The sequence below is a fragment of the Typopeltis vanoorti genome, chromosome 18, assembly GCF_054136105.1.
Source record: "Typopeltis vanoorti isolate ZY-2024b chromosome 18, IOZ_Tvanoo_1.0, whole genome shotgun sequence".
In the NCBI taxonomy this organism is placed as follows: Eukaryota; Metazoa; Arthropoda; class Arachnida; order Uropygi; family Thelyphonidae; genus Typopeltis; species Typopeltis vanoorti.
Window position 1 is genome coordinate 16,194,512 of NC_143566.1, and position 20,339 is coordinate 16,214,850.

Genomic DNA, 20,339 nt, shown 5'->3' on the forward strand with positions numbered 1-20,339 from the left:
CTGTCCATATCAACTGCAAACATTAAATTATTATGTTAAGGGACCATAAGATGGCTGCACCTGTTTGCTGTCTCTTCACCAGATGCCACTTAAAATAGGCTTTGGCCAGCTATCGCTGATTGGTTACAGGTGGACATTGAATTTCCCAGCAACTAAAACCGCTTCGCCCACTTCCTATAATGGAATAAAAGATTGTGACGGATTATTATCTATCTTATACAGGATGACTGGTAAATCACAAATGGATTTAAAATGTGAATAACTTCTTTTGATTATTAAATTTTTCATTTCATTTCACCTGATGCCACTTAAAATAGTCTTTGGCAAGCTATTGCTGAGTGGCTACAGGTGGACATTGAATTGCCCAGCAACTAAAACCGCTTCACCTACTTCCTATATTATTCAATTTTTCATTTTATTTTTTTAGGTATTCTAAGGACATTTGGGAAATTAATCATGGAAAAGGTTATAACCCAACACCGAACCAGAATCATGCAGATTTATTTTGCAAATCAGCATTTCTTTGGCAAAGAAATGATTTTGCGAAGATATGCAATTAATTTGCTATCGCATTTTCCAGATCTGACAGCTCCGACCTTCTTCCAATGGAAGTTAGTGTTACGTGAAGGAAAATGTGTATGTGAACAACCCTCAGGCAATCCAACAGCTAAAGGAGAACATTCATACAAAAATTAGAGCTGCAGCCAGAAACCTTAACAGCTATTGTTGGAACATGCCTTAGAAAGGCCTATCTTTGTGAAGCTGAAATGGAAGGCATTTACATGATATGTGATTTTTCATAACAAACAAAACTCCACTTTCATTGTAATCTAAAAAAAAGAATAAAAATAATTTAAAAAATAAGAAGTTATTAAATGTTTAAACCCATTCATAACTTATGGGCCACCCTGTATGTATACAGACAATGATGTTCCACTATATCAGGAGTTCCCAACCTTTCTGGTTGCTGCACCCAGTGGTGAGCTATAAGGGGCTCGCGCGAGCCCTTTGTTCAATTTTTCTCAAATTTGCGAGCCCTTTGTTCTTCTTGTTTACTTTTTTATTTTTTCAAAAAAAAAATTTTTTTTTTTTTTAAACGTATTAAGCGACAAACTCATAAGGTAACCTAACAAAAATTAGTCTATTCGTCAGTGTATAGATTATTTGGAATTATTGTTTCAACTCCTCTATAACGAATGCGCCCAAGCTTGAAAATAAAATAAGCGCATGCGCTATCTTTACTCTTCTTTCTTCTTGTAGCCAATCGTATGGTTAAAACAGTAGCCAATCAAATGTTTTATAAAAGATTATAAAAGATTTCATTCTGTTATATTTTGATACATAAAAAATATTTTTCTTATGTAGGATAAATTAACACAGTTGATTGTGTGCAAATATTTCATGTTTAGCTCATGATATATTTGTTTAAAAAATGATAGTCTTTAGACGTTGATTGTCCTCTCATACTTTTTGATTGGAATTTGTACACAAAGCTGTATTAATAAAAGTTTTTGTGTGAAATATGGCTTTGCTTTTTTTTTTTTTTTTTTTTTTGCTTGACAATGCGAGCCCTTTGTTAAAATTTTCATAGCTCACCACTGCCTGTACCCCCTATTCATCATAATAAGAAATAAATTCCTAAGTTTACCATGCAGATTCAAAGAATATAAGAAATAAACAGTAATTAAGTTTTCATGAAAGCTTAATTTGGTAAATAAATCAAGTACTTTATCATAAAATTGTAAAAGCTTTATTAAACTGCAGTAAAATCGACTAGTGAGACCCTTGATTCTGTTTCTTATCCACCAACAGTTTTTGAAATAGATACCTGCATATCATGTTCATGTTCAGGCTCCAGTTTGTTTCTTGTTTTGGACTTGATTGAAAACAGAACTCAGAATCCTGATTCACACAGATAAGTTGTTATAAATGGAATTGTAGCCATGTAAGCACATTTAGTGATAACGGGATATGCTTCTCCAAGTGTACACCAAAAATTTGTAACTTCATTAATTGGAATTCAATTTGGAGTTTCTTGTTATTGCAGAGATCAATTAGCTCGTCTTTCACTGGGTCATTGCCACTGATTTTTTCTAAATCAATATGAAAAGGGTTACGTATCCAGACTTCATTCATTTGGTCAGGAGGAATTATTCTTGCAAGTGCCTCTTTCAAAGTTTTTAAATGCAATATAATGCTGTCACGAACTTCCTGTTTTAGTTCATTTGCCGGATCTGAAGTGATTTCATCAAGAGATTTGAAATTGGCAAAGTTACCTAAGTCCACCCTTCTTCCCCAGAGAGTCAGGTTTTCTTGAAACGATTGTATCTTTTCTTCAGCCTCTGCGAGAATGACATCTGTACCTTGAAATGTTCACAGAATTAATTAATTTCAAAGATCCAATTTTTAAATTGGATCTTTGAAATATGAAGCAAAAGCAGATTCTTTTTTGACTAAAAAAAATTTAATTAAATTTCCAAGTTCAAAAACCCTTCCTAAAACATTTTCTCTGGATAACCATCGTACTTCTATATGAAGCAGCAGTACGATATGATCAGCTCCAACCTCTTCACACAAAGATTTAAACACACTGTGATTCAATGCTTTTGCTTTGATAAAATTCACAACTTGAACAACAACACCCAAAATGGCTTTCAAATTATGTGGGAGTGTTTTAGATGCTAAAGCATACCGAGGATACAATGGCTTGTAAAAATATTTGGGTTGATTTCTTTAACTAAAGCGGTGAAACTTGATTTTTTTCCCAACATAGTGGGAGAACCGTCAGTACAAATAGATTCTACTAATTCTCATGAAAGGCCATTTAAATCAAAATCATTCACCAAATTCATAATGTCCACTGCCTTTGTTGTTTCTTCAAGGGTTTACAAAAAAGAAATTCCTCTTTTATTTCATTCTGATGTATATATCTAGTAAAAACAAGAAGCTGTGCGCAGTTAGAGACATCAGTTGATTCATCCAACTGTAAACTAATTCTTGCCGGACTTTTCTTGATTTCCTCCATTACCTGTACAAGTATGTCTTCTGACATTTCTTGAATCCGATCACAAATTGTATTATTTGATAATGGTATTTGTGTAATTTTCTCTTTTGCTTCTTTACCACACATCAACTCAACCATGTCCATAGCACACGGCTTCAATAATGTCTCAGCAATTGCATATGGTTTCCTTTCTTTGGCGACCCTCAATGCGACGCAATAACTGGCCTCCACTGCTGGCTTCTTCGGGGTAATAAATCCATGGTCACGAAGTGTGATACTCTTACCAAATCATTCTCGTTTTATTCTAAATGAGGACTCTTCGTTAGAATGTTCAGGATGAACATTCTGAAGATGCTCTCTCAATTTTGATGGCTTCATACTTCCATTGCTGAAAATCTTGGAGCAAATAAAGCACTGTGACTTTTACACACCTTCTTTGTCAAGCACAAAAGTAAAACCATATTGCACATATTAATCTTGGTAAAGTTTCTTTGACCTGGTCATTCCTTGGGTCTGCAAAAATAATATTTTTTTTTTGTATATAAATCCTGATCTAACCTTCCATTTCAAAAATAAGCTAAAAAAATAAATAATATTTTAATGTATTTAAATCATGATCTATCTCCTTTCATAAGCTACTTACGATTAGATTAAAATTTAGTGGCAAAAGTAATTTAGCTAATCTATTTTTATCACTAAAACGTGTATACTGTCAGCATGTCGAAATGAAGCAGTTGGAGTGTGTACCAAACAGTGCGTCACGCGCATGTGCAGGAGATACAGATGCCGCAGAGGCGAGCCTTTAGGGAGCTTTGATCTGGCAATTTCACTAGCTATCTTGAATCTTAACCAGACATTTTGCGTTATCGGACCCTGCAGTGTGAAAAAAGTCTATGCAACTTCACTGTGTCCGTGTCCAAAAAGAGACCTTAAATGTTGCTGGTGTGGCTCACAGACAGTATCAACATGGAATAGCCTAACATGATAACATAACTATTTTTGGAATATAATAGCATAATATACTTATTTACATGCTATTCACTGTACCCCTGGGGGTATGGGTACCCCAGGTTGGGAACCCCTGCACTATAGCATTCAGCTTTGATCTTTTGAAATCTATTCTTGTTATTCTACCTTTTAGAACTGTCAGGACATGGAATGTAATCTGTAAATTCATCTTGGAAATATCTGAATTTATAAGTTGTTAATGCAACTTCTTTTGATATGTGGCAAATAAAAGGAAGAATGACTTCTGAAGGATTACTCTATTGGATGCTGATGGTTGTGAGGTGACTGAGTCAGTTGAGATAGTAGAGAAACTGAGTGACTACTTTTTAAAAGTCTATCACTCAAGTGAGGATATTTCTGTTTCTTATGTAGCAATAACTGATATGAGAATTGAAGTTAATGACTCAGAAGTACTTAGGATATTGCACAATTTAAATTCAAATACTGCTGTATGTTTGGATGGGTTATCAGCTTGTGTATTATGTAAATGTGCAAAAGAATTCACAGTGCTTATTACTTGGCTGTTTGACTTAAGTATAAGCTCTAGTGAAGTCCCTAGTTGAGGCCAAGGAAGGTAAAATAGTTCCTTTGCATAAAGGAAGCACTAAGACCTCTAGAAAATTGCAGAGACCAATCACCACCTCTGGATTGGTGGTAAAAGTTGAAGTTCAGAGGGCATATTTAGCTGAGGTGTTGAACTTAGCTGATAGGATTTCTTGGCTATTGAAATACATATTGACATGTAAAGATAGAAAAGTTATTATTTCTCCTTATAAGGCCTTTTACGTCCACATCTGGATTACTGTGCTCAGGTGCAGTTGTCTTAATTCCTTGCAGATGAGGAGGTGGTGGAAAAGATTCAGAGGCAAGTGACCAAGTTGAGGAGTGTTGTAAGGAAATTCCCTACATTGATAGATTGAGAATTTTTGGGTTACAGAAATTCATTATAGGTGGAGAAGAGGGGATGTGATAGAAATGTTAAAGTTACTAAAATGTGTTTATAAGATTGATGCAGGGGAAATATTTCAGCGGTGGGAGAATGAGTGGTCATCCATGGAAATTACTTAGGAGTGTGGTTAACAAGGTGTGAGGACTAGACTTTTTGCTTGGAGAGTGGTGAATGAATGAAATGTGTTGCCTGACTCAGTTGTGAGTGCTTCATCTGTCAGTAAGTTCAAGAAGAGGTATGTAGATATTGCTTGGATGGATTGGGTCTCCTGCATTGAGTCTACAGACTCCATGGAGATGCCCATATTATAATAATAACTTTTTTGCTATATAATAACTGCCCCTAAAAATCACTTAAAAAAGTTACTAAAATAATCTTAAAAATTACTACTATTAATTTAAAAAAATCAGCATACTATTTTTTATTAAGTTTAACAATATGTTACTAAATAAATTAAATATAGATACTTTCAACTTCTAGACCTCTGTTGAAATTCTTGGACAGTCTGCACCAATCCTAGACACATGCAATATGAAAACATATAATATACAACCACACATATGGAAAAAACTAAGTGTGGTATTGTTATAAAATTATTCTTGAAGGTGTTGACTAATTTTTTTTTTTTTTTTTTTTTTTTTTTTTTTATAAGTGTATCTGAATAATCTATATTATTCATTTTTTTTTTCATTCATGACAGATTATAATCCACGCAAAAGAGTAATCACTAATTTGCTTTTTAATTTATTTTTATTTTATTATTCACCTGTCAGCTGTTATCATCCACTTGATCACAGTAGTCTTAAACTGCTTTTTATTAATATTTTTGTGGTTTTCTCCTGCCAAATAGATATTGAAATAAACTGTGTTTTGTGATAAACAGTTGAACTTAAAAAAAATGATTGCTATATGATTTAGATGCACTGCTTCTCAGTCCAGTGTGAAGGAAAACAGTGGATTTTCAATTTTGTAAACATCATACATCAAGCTGTTTTCATTGTATTTAAAAAAACCTATGAGAAGAGCATAGAATGCTAATTGCTCCTTTTTAAATGAATATTGCTATGGTCAATTAATGTTACTTTCCTATTTAAATGAGAAGATAAATGAAAATATTTGCTTTCTTGAAAGGACGATACTCAGCTATATTTCACATTGTGTTTATATATTTGCTTTTTTGTAAAGATTTTATGAAAGTAGGTTTCATTTCTTTCTCTTTAAACATTTGCCTGCACACAATATTGGTAGATTTTGCAGCCTCGTGTGGAATTAGTATTTAAAACAATCATGGATTCTTCCTTTGTGTACACGCACACCTTACTTTTCGAAAGCGGGGGAACTATTACAAAGAGAAAATTAACTGATTTTTTATTACATGTTTGGTATCAGTTATAAAGAATACCACTGGCATAAATACGAGGGACCAAATTGGATTGATTGATTGATTTGTTCAGAGGAAAGCTATAAAACTAACATCAATTATTATCTGAATATATTTACTATTCACAGTTTTGTGTCTGTTTTCAAAATTAAAGTGCTGATCAGTGCTAAAGATTTGGTTTGAATGTCTGTTAGATTATTGTTGTATAAGAAGAATAACAGCTGCATTTGAAAGGCTTGTTTTTTCAGTTTGCATCAATTTGCTTCTACAAGAAGTTTGGATTCTTCATTCAAAGCATGCAAACTAACCAGACATTTAGGTGTATTATGTTTGTAAATAAACAGTTTACAAATATAATACACAGATGCACATCCCTTAGGTATAATTGCTTTGCATATTGGCTGTCTATCCTCTCTTAAAAGAACAGCAGTACCTTACCATTTGGCTGAAAATACCCGGGTTCCAATTTTATCTAAGGAAAAAGTGAATTTTTTAAAGGCATTTCAGCTGAAGATATCCTAGTCAGGCATGGCAAGCAACTATTTGGATACTAGCAGGAGCCAGTATCCAAATAGTTGCACTCTTATTGAGGTCTCCACTTGGAGCTACCCCCGTCGAGATACTGAGTGCCAAAACAGTGTTCAAGTCATATTTTTCTTGTTTCTTCTCATTGATGTGTGCAGTTGTACTCACTTGAAAATTAATGTAGCAAATGTGATTTATTATTTTATTTTAGCATACTTCTTTTCTTACTTATTAAATTAGGAAAGTTACACACTTTAATGCATTAAAAAAGACTGTTTTATTATTATTAGAACTACTTGGCTGGATGTTTTGGTAACTATTGTTTTCCATAACCTTTCCCTGATAAAGCTTAAATATGTATATAAACAGTTGCATACATAGGTAAGAATATTCTTTGATGCAGAAATTAATGATTGAGTTGATGTGTTCTCACATCTGATATAGTAGTAGCATTCTTATTTACAAAAAAATCCCAACCGAATCACAAATACTTATTGCTTGCTATTCTTGATTCTTAAGTATCTAGATTCCAGAATTGATCAGCACAGGCAAGACTTTAATTATAAAATACTGTTATGAATTAAAATTGCTTGATATCATGAAGTACATATCATGTAGGTGGCAAGATGTAATTTATAAATGTTAATAAAAATGAATGCAAGTTATGTGTTTAAAAAAAAATAAAATAAGGCTATATTTTAAATACATTTAGAATGATGCTGAAAATTGATTCCCTACAGGTCTATGATAACTCACCTATGGCGAGCGGATTTCATGAGCCCTCTGCGTATGTATTTATTTATTTATTGCTGGTTTTGTGTTTAAATTTGAGGATATATATCATCAGAGTTTAATCATTAGGAGAAGGAATGATAAAATTTGATACATATAAATGTTGATGGGCTCTCACAGAAATAGGCATTGAGTTTTCCATGGAGAATAAAACAAAGAAACAGAATAAGAACACCATACTGTTCTAAGAAATTACACAAAGGTGCGAGAAGTGAGTTTTTTTTTTTTTTTCTTGGACAGAAGTGGTTGTACAATACTGAATGCATTGCCTATGAGTGTACAGAAAGTGAATACTTTTTTAAGGTAGTAGGAGAAACTGTGGTTTTGCATGCATAGTTGACATCACTTAATGAATCTTTAGATCTGTCTTATAATGATGAGAATATCTTCAGTGTTAGGCATGATTACCACATATATTTTTTGTTGTGCTATCTTCCCACACCCAAAAAGCATATTACCTTAGCCATTTAAAGATATTGATCTAAACCTGATTGCAATTTTGGTAATTATATTTTACCCAGTAGCAAATTAACATTAATTCAACTTCATTTCTCATCTCCATCCAGTAGAAGATAAGTGCAGGCTACATTTTTTAGCATTACTTTCATTTATCCTTTATTATTTAATAAGTTGATGAAAAACTTGAGTTGAGATATGTGTTGTATTTGTAACTTTAATTAAAATTTTATTAAATAAGATGCTGCCATTAAATGAAATATATATGAAGCTGTTCGATAATAGATACTATTTCTGGAAAATTTTCCATGTTACTCCTCTAAATAAATATTAATTTTTATGGCTGATTTTTGGAGATTATATTTTACCTAGGGATGCTTAAGGGTCAAAGCTGTATAACTGAGAGGAGACCTCCACATAGATTTTAAACAAATGCGGAGAACTGACCAGGACTTCTGACCTAATGTCCAATCCCCACCTTCTCGTGGTGCACCCTGTTGGCTATCTACCTGGATACTGAATGAACGAGGATGGGCTTTGGGATTTAGCCGACCAAATTGTATTCGTATTGGTTAAATCAGAATAAAAAATGATGGTACAACATGACAAAATTTCATGCCGGCTGGGGCGTCGCCTGGTTAAACAAGGCCCCCGTTGCTTTTCCCAGGGAACCAGGGTGAACAGCAAAAAGTCAGCTACTGGAACAAATCTGAAAACACACCCCAACTCAACATCACCAGAGTTAAAGATCGGTACTATCCACATACGAAGCCTGAATGGCAAAGAAATGGAGCTAGCTAAGGAATTAGATAAGTACCAGATCGATATAATAGAAGTGGCTGAAACAAAAAAGACAAACTGGCAAGATCTTTCTGAGCAATAAATACAAAATGTTATATTCAGGCAATGACAATCAAGGAAAAGAAGGAGTAGCCATAGTATTCAACACAAAATACGAGGCTAATCTGCTTGAATGACAGTCAGTCTCAAGTAGAGTGATGTGGGCAAATATGAGAATGGGGAACTGGACAATGAAACTTATTTGTGCCTATGGTCCCACAGAAAGTTCAACTAAGGTAGAAGTGGAGGAATTTTTTGATGCTTTAGAAAAAGCAACTAACACAATGAAAAAGGAAAAGTTGGTCCTTGTTGGGGATCTAAATAGCAGAGTAGGAAATGATTGTCAGACATACAAAAATATTTTGGGAAAATTTGGAGAAAAGAGCAAAGCTAATAATAATGGCAAATACCTGTTGGATTTCTGCTCAGGACATGGACTGGTTATTACTAACACCATGTTCTAACATAAAAATGTGCACAAATTCACATGGAGAGAAGAGGCAGGGAATAAGAAAAGTCACATTGACTATGTTATTGTTGATAGTGATGTTTTCTCCCTGGTGCAGGACACCAGAGTGTACAGAGTATTTGAAATTGGAAGCGATCACTATTTAGTCTTGAGCAGGATAAAATTGAATTTCATATTGAAAAGAATAACATGTAAGAAAGTTTTAAAGCAAATAAAAGTTGATAGCTCTCAGATGTGAACTGTAGACTAAAATACACGAAGATTATAGTTTGAGAACAGGAACCTAACTTTGGAGATTCAGTGGAAAGCCTTGAAGAAAACCCTGATTGATTGATACTAGAGAGGCATGTGGTGAAGTTGTCTGCAAAGATAGAAAAATCAGGACTCCATGATGGACACACGAGCTAATGAGGCAGTGAATTAAAAGAAGAAATCATATCAAAAGTTCCTGGCAAATAAGTCAGCTTTTGCTCTTAGAGAATACAGAGACAAATGTAAGAAAGCTAGACAGTGTGTAAAATTAGCTAAACAAAAGTCATGGGAGAACTTTGGCAAGAATATAGAAAATAAATATCAAGAAGGTGGTAAGATATTCTGGAGGTTGTTGAAGAAGCTTGGAAATGGAGAAAAGAGTGCTTTAAAAGGAGTTAGAGATGATAAAGGTGACATGAAAATGGGAGAAAAAGATATCCTTGTAGTATGGAGTAATTACTTTAAAAATTTGCTAAATGAAACAAGCAGTGATAGCACAGTGGTAAAAAACACTCAACAGGTATACAGTCAGGAATACATATCCATACTTGAAGTAGAAAAAGCTATCAAAGGCTTGAAATGGGGAAAGGCAGCAGGAGTAGATGATATTCGACCAGAAATGCTGAAGTATGGTGGTATAAAAGTCATACAGTGGCTGCACTGCATAGTTCAGAAAGCCTGGACAGAGGGACGAATTCTCGATGATTGGAGTGGAGCTCTAATAGTGCCCATATATAAAAAGGGATATATAACTGAATGTGAGAATTACAGAGATATTTTCCTACTGAGTATTCCTGGCAAGATCTATGCAAGTATACTTGAGAAACAGTTGAGAAGAATTGTGGAAGAAAAGCTTGCAGAACAAGCTGGATTCAGGCCAAATAGAGGCTGTCTGAATCAGATCTTCATTTTACGACAAATAGTCGAGAAAGCATTGGAATATAACAAAGATCTGTATTTAAGCTTTGTCGATCTGGAAAAGGTATATAACAAGGTTCCAAGAGAGAAGCTATTCAGTACGCTACAGTTATATGGTGTCAGTGGGGCATTATATGAAGCAATACTTAGTCTGCATTTGAGTTGTAATTCAGCAGTTAGAATTGAAGGAAGTACAGGGAGATAGTTTAATGTTAAATCTGGTGTGAGACAAGGATGTACATTATCCCCTTTGTTATTCATTATCTATATGGATCACATTATGAAGGAAAGTGATATTAAACATGATATCAGAATTGGAGATGTTAATGTCAGCTCTTTGCTTTATGCAGATGATGTTATACTTCTAAATAAATCCACTACAAGTTTGCCAGATTCCCTGACTAAATTTAATAACTGTTGTAATAGATATGGTATGAAGGTCAGCATTAAAAAGACAAAGACAACGAAAATGGGTAGAATTTTTGAAATTATCAACTGTGTTGTGAACGGAGAACCTGTGGAACAAGTAAAACATTTCAGTTACTTAGGCACGATTTTTAGTGAAGATGGTAAATGAAATATAGAAATAGACAACAGAATCAGCAAAGCTGGTATGGTGGGAAGTCAATTGAATAAATTCATATGGAATAAGAGAAAAATTAGTCGGAACACTAAATTAGCTGTATATACAACATGGTGTTCAAACCAGTTTTAACTTATGGATCTGAGCGCTAGGTCAGAAGTAAAACACTTGACCAAAGACTAGAGACTGCAGATATGAGAGTCCTAAGAAAGATTATAGGCATGAACAGATGGCATCAATGGCAATATCATATTAAAAACGGGGATATTAGGAGAGAACTTGACATTGTCAGCATCCAGGAATGCATTAGCAGAGCTAATCTCAGGTGGTATGGTCACTTAAACAGAATGGGCAAAGAAAGATTAGCAAAACAAGTGTTCTCTACCAGGTTTACAGCAAAACGACCCAGAGGAAGACCATGATATAGGTGGATCGATGCCGTACAAAGTGCCTTAGACGATAGAAATATAAGATCTGATAATGTTGGAGTCTTGACAAGTAAGAGACTGATTTGGAGGAAAATTTTAGATAGGAAGTTAGTAATGGTGTAAACTTTTCATGTAGTACTATCATATCCTGTACACCCCTTGAGGGTACGTGTCAGGAATTTGATGATGATATTTTACCTAATAGCAAATTAACATCAATTAATTACATTTCGTTTATTACTTTTTATTACTCCCTTTTATCAGTCCCACCCGTAATCTTGTTTTATCATATTCTGTCCTCCTTATCCCAAAAATTACTATCTTACTCCCTGTTCCCAAAGAATTTACAGCCCACCCTTGAAACCAGGTTACAAATTTCACATACCTTGTGTCATACCTGCAATTGTCAGACATCTCTCTCTTATCATCATATCCCCCCCCCCTTCGTGTCAGTCATACTTCAGAAATATCACCATACACCCCGGGTGTCACTCAAATAAGACAACCACGAACATCCAATAAAGATATGTCCAAAATTATTCCTTCCTTATATTCTTCATATGGCTATATCTTTAAAAAATCGGGAATGTCCTAAAAATTCAATAAAAAGCCAATGACATCGTAACAGGGATTACTACTAAACAGAAATCGGCAAAATAGCCATCAAAAATGTTCAGTAATATTTTGTTTAATCTTCTGCGATAAGAGGAAAAAATGTAATATTTTGGCATTTATTATTTTAATGTTGTGATATGCTCTAATCACCAGCTAAATATCTACTTTTCATATGCAATATTACTGTAATTTTTATCCCCAGAGTAAATTACAACATATCTCAAATTCATATTGATATCTCAACATCTCAAATTCATATTGGTTTTCTAAAAAAATAAACTAGTAATTAAAAATAAATCATTTAAATGTCAGTGTCAGTTAATTCATTTTGAAACTTTTTGCAGAAGTCATGTTTCCAGATGGATGTGAAATTCAAACTGAAGTCATTTAAAAGAGGAATTTCTTTTTAGCATCTAGCTCAATCAGGCTGTATGTTTTATCTCATAATTTTATCAAAGTATGAAGTGACTATATTTAGTGTGAACTGTAATTGATACACATCAGAAAGACAGTTATCAGTGCCATATACATGTATTTTATAAAAATAAGTTTTGTCTCTGTGTTTTGCATATTTGGATAATATACAAATAGAAAGTAGACAATGGAAGAAATACTGAATTCTGACACAAGTAAGAAACACGATTTACTTCAGGAGTCTCCTAGTTTATCAACAAAGAACCAGACAAAAATAAAATTATTCTCATGTGAAATATGCGGAAGGAAATATACACAAAAAGCACATCTTACCCATCATATAAGAAGCCATAAAAATGAGAGACCATTTTGTTGTGAAATCTGTGGCAAGAGGTTTATAGGCAAAGGAACTCTCAATGTACATAGCAAGATCCATTCAGATGAAAAACCTTGGTCTTGTAGTACTTGTGGGAAACAATTTAAACGAAAAGGATATCTTGTTAGTCACATGCGAATTCATAGAAATGATAAATCTTTTACCTTAAGAGTACGTAGAAGAAGTCCCACAAAGGAGAAGCCATTTGTTTGTGATTACTGTGGGAAAAAGTTTGCACGGAAAACAAACTTAAATGTGCATAAAAGAGTGCATTCCAATGGAAAACCTTATGAATGTAAAATTTGTGGTAATAGATTTTTGCACAAAGCACATCTATTGAGACATGGTAAACTTCATAGTGAGAAACATTTATGTGAAATGTGTGGTGAAAATTTTTTGCTCCCAAAACTACTTATTCAGCATCGAAAACAAATTCATTCTCTTAATGAAATTCCCTTCATGTGTAAAACCTGTGGAAAACAATTTTTGCATCCAAAAGTATTTTACAAACATATGCATTTTCATTTTAAAAAGGATGCATTTCTATGTGAAATCTGTGGAAAACGATTTTCACAAATAACAAGGCTCACACTCCATACAAGAAAACACACTGGTGACAAACCTTTTTTATGTGAGACATGTGGGAAAGAATTTATAACATACATCCACCTTTCTCGGCACAAGAAAATACATTCTAAAGAGAAGAGGTTTTTGTGCGATATCTGTGGGAAGAGATTTTCATGCTCAGGCAGCATGATTATGCATAAAAGGTCGCACACAAATGATTATCGTTTTCACTGCAAGACCTGTGATAAAAAATATATGCGTGCACGTGATCTAATTTCTCATGAGAGAAATCACTGTAAAAAAAAGTGAAATATTTACGTAAAAATTCTCCCTCTCTATTTGCCTTAATTCCCATAGAAAACTTCACTAAAATGAGAATTCTTGAAACCGAAGTTTGTTATAGAAAATTTGCATGAGCTAAACATCTAATCTTCATAATAAGTTATATTTGAACTATCTTTTGGATATATAATAAACATATATTAGTCAAAAGAAAGCAGTTCTCTTGTTTATCTTGTACATTTTTGTCATCATCATCATCTACTTCTATATCAGAGATTTTTGCATTTAATCTATGTTTAATCTGTACCCAGAATAGAAAGTGATTTTTTTTCTGTACCATAGGAGTTGGTAAAGACATAGCTAACCTAAGATAGAACAACCTTAAGAACTATAATATGTCAAATATTTTATAATATCCTTAGTGTAGTCTGCCTGTTATTCTTTCTACTGCTTCTCTCTCCTCCTTAATGCTATTTAATTCAAGTATGCAATGATAACAGGATAATTGTTTTTCTGACTTTGCAGGTTCCACTGCTTAATTGATGTATATCTATTATCTCTGGTGTGGCATGCAAAAAAGAAAAAAAAATTTTTTTTTTTTTTAACATAACACTTACTGTTAGCTGCTCTCAATGATAATATGGTTTTATTAAGAAATAATTGCATTGAATATATGCTGTAAGAAAAAGAATATATGCTGTAAGAAAGTTTTAATAAGAATAATTAAATTATGATCCATAGCCTTACGGATGATATTCTTTTGTGCTGTGAAAATAATATCTGACAAAATGCATAATAATGCGATATGATGAATGAAAAAGAAGGGTTCATTACTTGTGTGTGTCTTCAGGAACACGAAAGCATCTCATTGACTCATATAAGTGTTGCATAAAGCTGTTACAACATTGAACTTGGAAATATTGACCATGTTGCTCTTCATTTTCGTGTATTAGTTAATATTAATCTCCCTTATTAATATTGTACATTATGTCAAAAAAAAATGATGTAATACTATGGAAACTGATGTTAATAAAAAGAAACTGCTAAGAGGAGTAATATTCAAAACAAGATCAAAAATCATGTCTCTGAAACAAACGACTTACAATTTGCTGGATTTTTTGAGACCGTTAAGTTAAATAAATTATTGTTTCTTAATCTTTATTTAACATTACTATAGTCAGATTTAATTGATGGTAACATGAAACCCCCTGCTTTCAACATTACATCTATAAGAAATAAACCCATGTTTTACCAGTTTTAAAATGTCGTGAGCTAGGAACGAATTAACTCATAAAGTTTAGAACCCATATAAAGAGAATAAAAAAAAGTTTATAATGATAAACACAGGTTCCCACACAGCCTCTTACTAACATCCTGATAGTTGTTACCAAGTTTTTTATTGGCATTTTTATATCAGTTGATATTTGTTTTATTTCCTGAAGGGGAATCCTTTAGGAAATAAAACTCAACTGTATAACACATACTGTAGCTTAGTCAGTATCGAAGAACAACTACATTATTGGCTGGATTCAAACATAGTCTAGGAAGCGAGTAAAATTTGTAAGTTTTACTTAGCTGAATATGGTTTATCTGGTCTTACATATAAATGGTTATTTTTATTTTTTTTAATTCAAAATGATCTGCCAAACATACGCACTTACGGACATGTGCACATAATTTGGCCAAAAACTGCAACAATTGAGATTGTAGAGACTAGTGAGACTATTGATTTCAGTGGTTGGTAAGGATGTACTTTTGCTGGAAGGAGATTTAGGTTTCAGTGTAAGCCTTGAAAGGTGCTTTCAGCAAAAGGACAGAGTTTCCTGAGGTGGTGGTAGAGATTTCCTCTTGAATTAATTCACATCACGTAGATTCACTGCATCCATAAGTATTGCTGGTTCAGCTGCTGGCCACACGTGGGGAATTGTGTGTGTGGATATTTGGTGTGGTTGTCAAAGTTTTCTAAAATCATCCCACACCTATATTTTGACAGAAATATTTGTGGTGTAGGCACCAGATGGTGCCACAATTTTTAATGTTCATGGTTTTTTCATGAATAGGTGACAGCACAAATTCACAAATAATTACTGGTTTCAGTGATTCCTTTCCTGTAAAAAAAATTTTTCCTGAAATAATTTCACTGTAGTGCCAACAGATGGCACCTCAAGTTTTGTAATTTTCCATCATATATATTTTGTTAGCATAATTAATCTGAAATCTGTATTTGTCACAATTTTAAATGTATATAACTCATCCGAATGTTTTTACCCAGAATAATGAAGTCACTCCATGTGTTTTTTAAAGTTGTCAGAAATTCACCACTTTCTCTGATTAAGTGCTAAATGTTTTTTACTATAATTAATCAGAATAGTTAAGCAGAACATTCAGCCCTGCTGATCTGATATCACCTAGTCATGAATGACTAGGTCATATCAGATCAGCAGGGCTATTTAGCCAATCATGTCTAGCATGTTTTTCTGGCAATCTAGCATGTTCTTAACTCTTCTATCTGGTGACTGCAATATCCACTTTCTACATCTTTTCTTTCTCTGCTTCTATTGCTTTCTTCATATCCATATTTGCTCATTATTCTTATCCATTGTTCATTGTCCTTTCCAGTCTTCATATTCCAATCGCTTTGGTACTGGATTCAAAGTTATTTCCAAGCTGCTATAGAATAATTATGTTTTTTCTTCAGTGCAGAAATAGACATTGGGGAATTGTTCCATGGGGGAGTAAAACAAAGAAACAGAATTAGAACACCAGGTTATTCTGAGAAATTACAGAAAATAGCGAGAAGTGGAATTTTTTTCTTGGACAGTGATAGTTGTACAATACCGAATGCATTGCCTGTGAGTCTACAGGAAGTGAATACTTTTATGGTAGTATGAGAGGCTGTGGTGTTGCATGCAGAGTTGACTATACTTAGTGAATCTCTAGATCTGTCTTATAATGATGAGAATATCTTCAGTGTTAGACATGCTTACAATATGTACTTTTGTTGTGCTATCTTTCCACGCCCAAATATCATCTTACTTTAGCTGTTTAAAGAGTAGTGAAGTAACGTTAATTAATTATGCTACAGTCATCATTCTCTTTCTGTAGAAGATAAGGTGCAGCCTACATTTTTTAACATTATTTCCATTTATTCCATATTCCTTAATAAGTAACCAAAAATTTATGTTGAGATAAGTGTTGTATTTATAATTTTAATTAAAATTTTATTAAATAACAACCACCATTAAATGCAAATGTGTCAAGCTGGTCAATAGTATTTTGTTTACGTCTCTGCAGTAAGAGGTAAAAATGTAATATTTTGGCACATATTATTTTACTAATGTGGTATGCTTTGATCATAAAAGGGGGGTAATTTTATACTTTTCATATGCAATATGACTGTGATTTTTATCCCCAGAGTAAATTACAACATATCTCAAATTCACATTGATAATTTTATTGGTTTTCTAAAAAAAATAAACTAGTAATTAAAAATAAACCATTTAAATGTCAGTGTCACTTAATTAATTTTGAAACTTTTTGCAGAAGTCATGTTTCCAGATGGATGTGAAATTCAAACTGAAGTCATTTAAAAGAGGAATTTCTTTTTAGCCTCTAGCTCACTCGGCCTGTATGTTTTATCTTTTAATGTTATCAAAGTATGAAGCGACTATATTTAGTGTGAACTGTGATTGCTACTCATCAGAAAGACAGTTATCAGTGCCATATACACTTGTTTTATAAAAATAAGTTGTTTTTTATTTTAAAAAAAAAGAATTATTATTAGACAAAACATTAAAAATAAGTTTGTCTCTGTGTTTTGCATATTTGGAAAATGTACAAATAGAAAATAGACAATGGAAGAAATACTGAATTCTGACACAAGTAAGAAACAAGTTTTACTTCAGGAGTCTCCTAGTTTATCAACAAAGAACCAGACAAAAATAAAATTATTCTCATGTGAAATATGCGGAAGGAAATATACACAAAAAGGGCATCTTACCCATCATATAAGAAGCCATAAAAATGAGAGACCATTTTGTTGTGAAATCTGTGGCAAGAGGTTTATAGGCAAAGGAACTCTCAATGTACATAGGAGGATCCATACAAAGGAAAAACCTTGGACTTGTAGTACTTGTGGAAAACAATTTTCACAAAAAGGATATCTTGTTAGTCACACACAGACTCATACAAATGAAAAACCATGCGCATGTGAGACATGTGGGAAACAGTTTTCACGAAAGGATACACTTGTCAGTCATGCAAAAACTCATACCAATGATAAACCTTTCACCTTAAGAGTACGTAGAAGAAGTCCCACAAAGGAGAAACCATTTGTTTGTGAGGACTGTGGGAAGAAGTTTGCACGGAAAACAAACTTAAATTTGCATAAAAGAGCTCATTTCAGTGGAAAACCATACGAATGTAAAACTTGTGGTAATAGATTTTTGCACAAAGGCAATTTATTGAGACATGAAAAACTTCACAGTGAGAAACATTTGTGTGAAATGTGTGGTGAAAATTTTTTGCTTCCAAAACTACTTATTCAGCATCGAAAACAAGTCCATTCTGTTAATGAAATTCCCTTCATATGTAAAACTTGTGGAAAACAATTTTTGCATCCAAAAGTATTTTACAAACATATGCATTTTCATTTTAAAAAGGATGCATTTCTATGTGAAATCTGTGGAAAACGATTTTCACAAATAACAAGGCTCACACTCCATACAAGAAAACATACTGGTGACAAACCTTTTTTATGTGAGACGTGTGGGAAAGAATTTATAACATACATCCACCTTTCTCGACACAAGAAAATACATTCTAAAGAGAAGAGGTTTTTGTGTGATACCTGTGGAAAGAGATTTTCATGCTCAGCCAACATGATTATGCATAAAAGGTCACACACAAATGATTATCGTTTTCACTGCAAGACCTGTGATAAAAAATATATGCGTGCACGTGATCTAATTTCTCATGAGAGAAATCATTGTAAAAGAAAGTGAAATATTTACATAAAAATTCTCCCTCTCTACTTGCCTTACTTCCCATAGAAAACTTCACTTAAATGATAATTCTTGAAACTGGAGTTTGTTATGGAAAATTTGTATGGCCTAAACATCTGGTCTATCATAATAAGTTACATTTGATCTATCTTTTGGATATATAATAAACATATATTAGTTAAAAGAAAGCCTTTAGCTTGTAAATGTTTGTCACTATCATATTCATTCGCAATGCTTATATCACAGATTTTTAAGTTTTATCTATTCTTAATCTGTTCCTAAACTAGAAAGTGATTTCATTCTTTATCCATAGTAGTGAGTACAGACATAGCGAACCCAAGCTAGACCAACATTTGAAACTATTATTATAAATGTCACTGATGTTATGTTAACCTTACTTTGGTCTCCTATTATTCTTTGTTTTACTTTCCACTTTTCCTTAATGCTATTTAATTAAAAGTATGAAATGATAACAAGATGATTCTTTCTCTTACTTTGCAGTTTCCACTACTTAAATTATGTATCTCTAGGGTGGCATTCCTACTTGTAGTCATGTGCAAAGTTGCCCTTAGAACCGAATGGCTTTCCTGGCACCTCACCTTTTCCTCCTTTAAATTTTCTCTCTCAAAATTCTGTTTTCCCTTCCCCAGTGTTTTCTTTAACTTTCCCAAAAATATCTTGGTTCTCCACATTAATAATACAGGTTGTGTAAGAATTACATAATCCTGAAATCCTGCATTAAATATATATAAGAATATATGCTGTAAGAATAATTATGATATGATACATTACAGATGACAAAGCATTTGCCACAAAAAAAAAAAAAACTATCATCCATCAGAAGTCGGATTTTTTTCATTGATATCTAGAGAGGAAAATACAGCAGCAGACAACAGCTGCTATTTCGTGGTCCCTAATTTTGTAGTTTTTTTTGTGTGTGTGTGTGTTGAGTAAATCATTGTTTAAGCATAAGTTATTGTTTTAGTCATCTATCTTTTAACATTATTATGGTCAGATTTCATTAGTGCGAACGTGGTCCCTGCTTTTAACTTTACAGCTATGGAAAATAACCTCCCACTTGACCAGTTTTCATTTAATGGCTCACGCACTAGGATGAAATTAAATCATGAAGTTAGAACTACCTGTATAAAGAGAATAAAAAAACTTTAAGATATTAAACATAGGTTCTCATACAGCCTCTTAATAATATCCATGATAGATGTTACCAAGAGAATTGTGTTAGATCAGCAAAAGAAAAAATTATATGTTCATTTCAATCACTGACTAGAGAGCAACTTTTTATTGTATTTTATCAGTGTGCTCGAATCAGTTGATCTTTGACAGTTAAATTATTTATTTAATTTTTTTCCTGAAGGATGAATCTATTCAGAAACTTATCACGGTTTTTAGCCATACAACAAGAACAAAAAAAAAAAAAAAAACATGCGGGATGTATGCTTTCCCAAAAGAGGCTGGA

General features: G+C 33.1%; 1 protein-coding gene across 6 annotated transcripts in view; it reads left to right on the top strand.

The window, feature by feature from the left end:
• The window catches only part of LOC150096509 (uncharacterized), a 35,319-nt gene extending 16,342 nt beyond the window's left edge, over positions 1 to 18,977 (top strand). For 2 of the 6 annotated variants that reach the window (XM_090408310.1, XM_090408309.1), the window contains 3 exons: positions 7,608 to 7,654; positions 12,565 to 12,649; positions 17,403 to 18,977. In XM_090408310.1, coding sequence (XP_090264436.1) covers positions 17,714 to 18,862 — 1,149 coding nt within the window. In that variant the 5' untranslated portion in view covers positions 7,608 to 7,654; positions 12,565 to 12,649; positions 17,403 to 17,713 and the 3' untranslated portion in view covers positions 18,863 to 18,977. Of the gene's footprint in view, positions 1 to 7,607; positions 7,655 to 12,564; positions 14,074 to 14,384; positions 17,361 to 17,402 lie in introns of those variants that run through there. The other 4 variants (XR_016549813.1, XR_016549814.1, XM_090408311.1 and 1 more) reach the window with 3 other exon arrangements.
• The last annotated feature ends 1,362 nt before the right edge of the window (positions 18,978 to 20,339 follow it).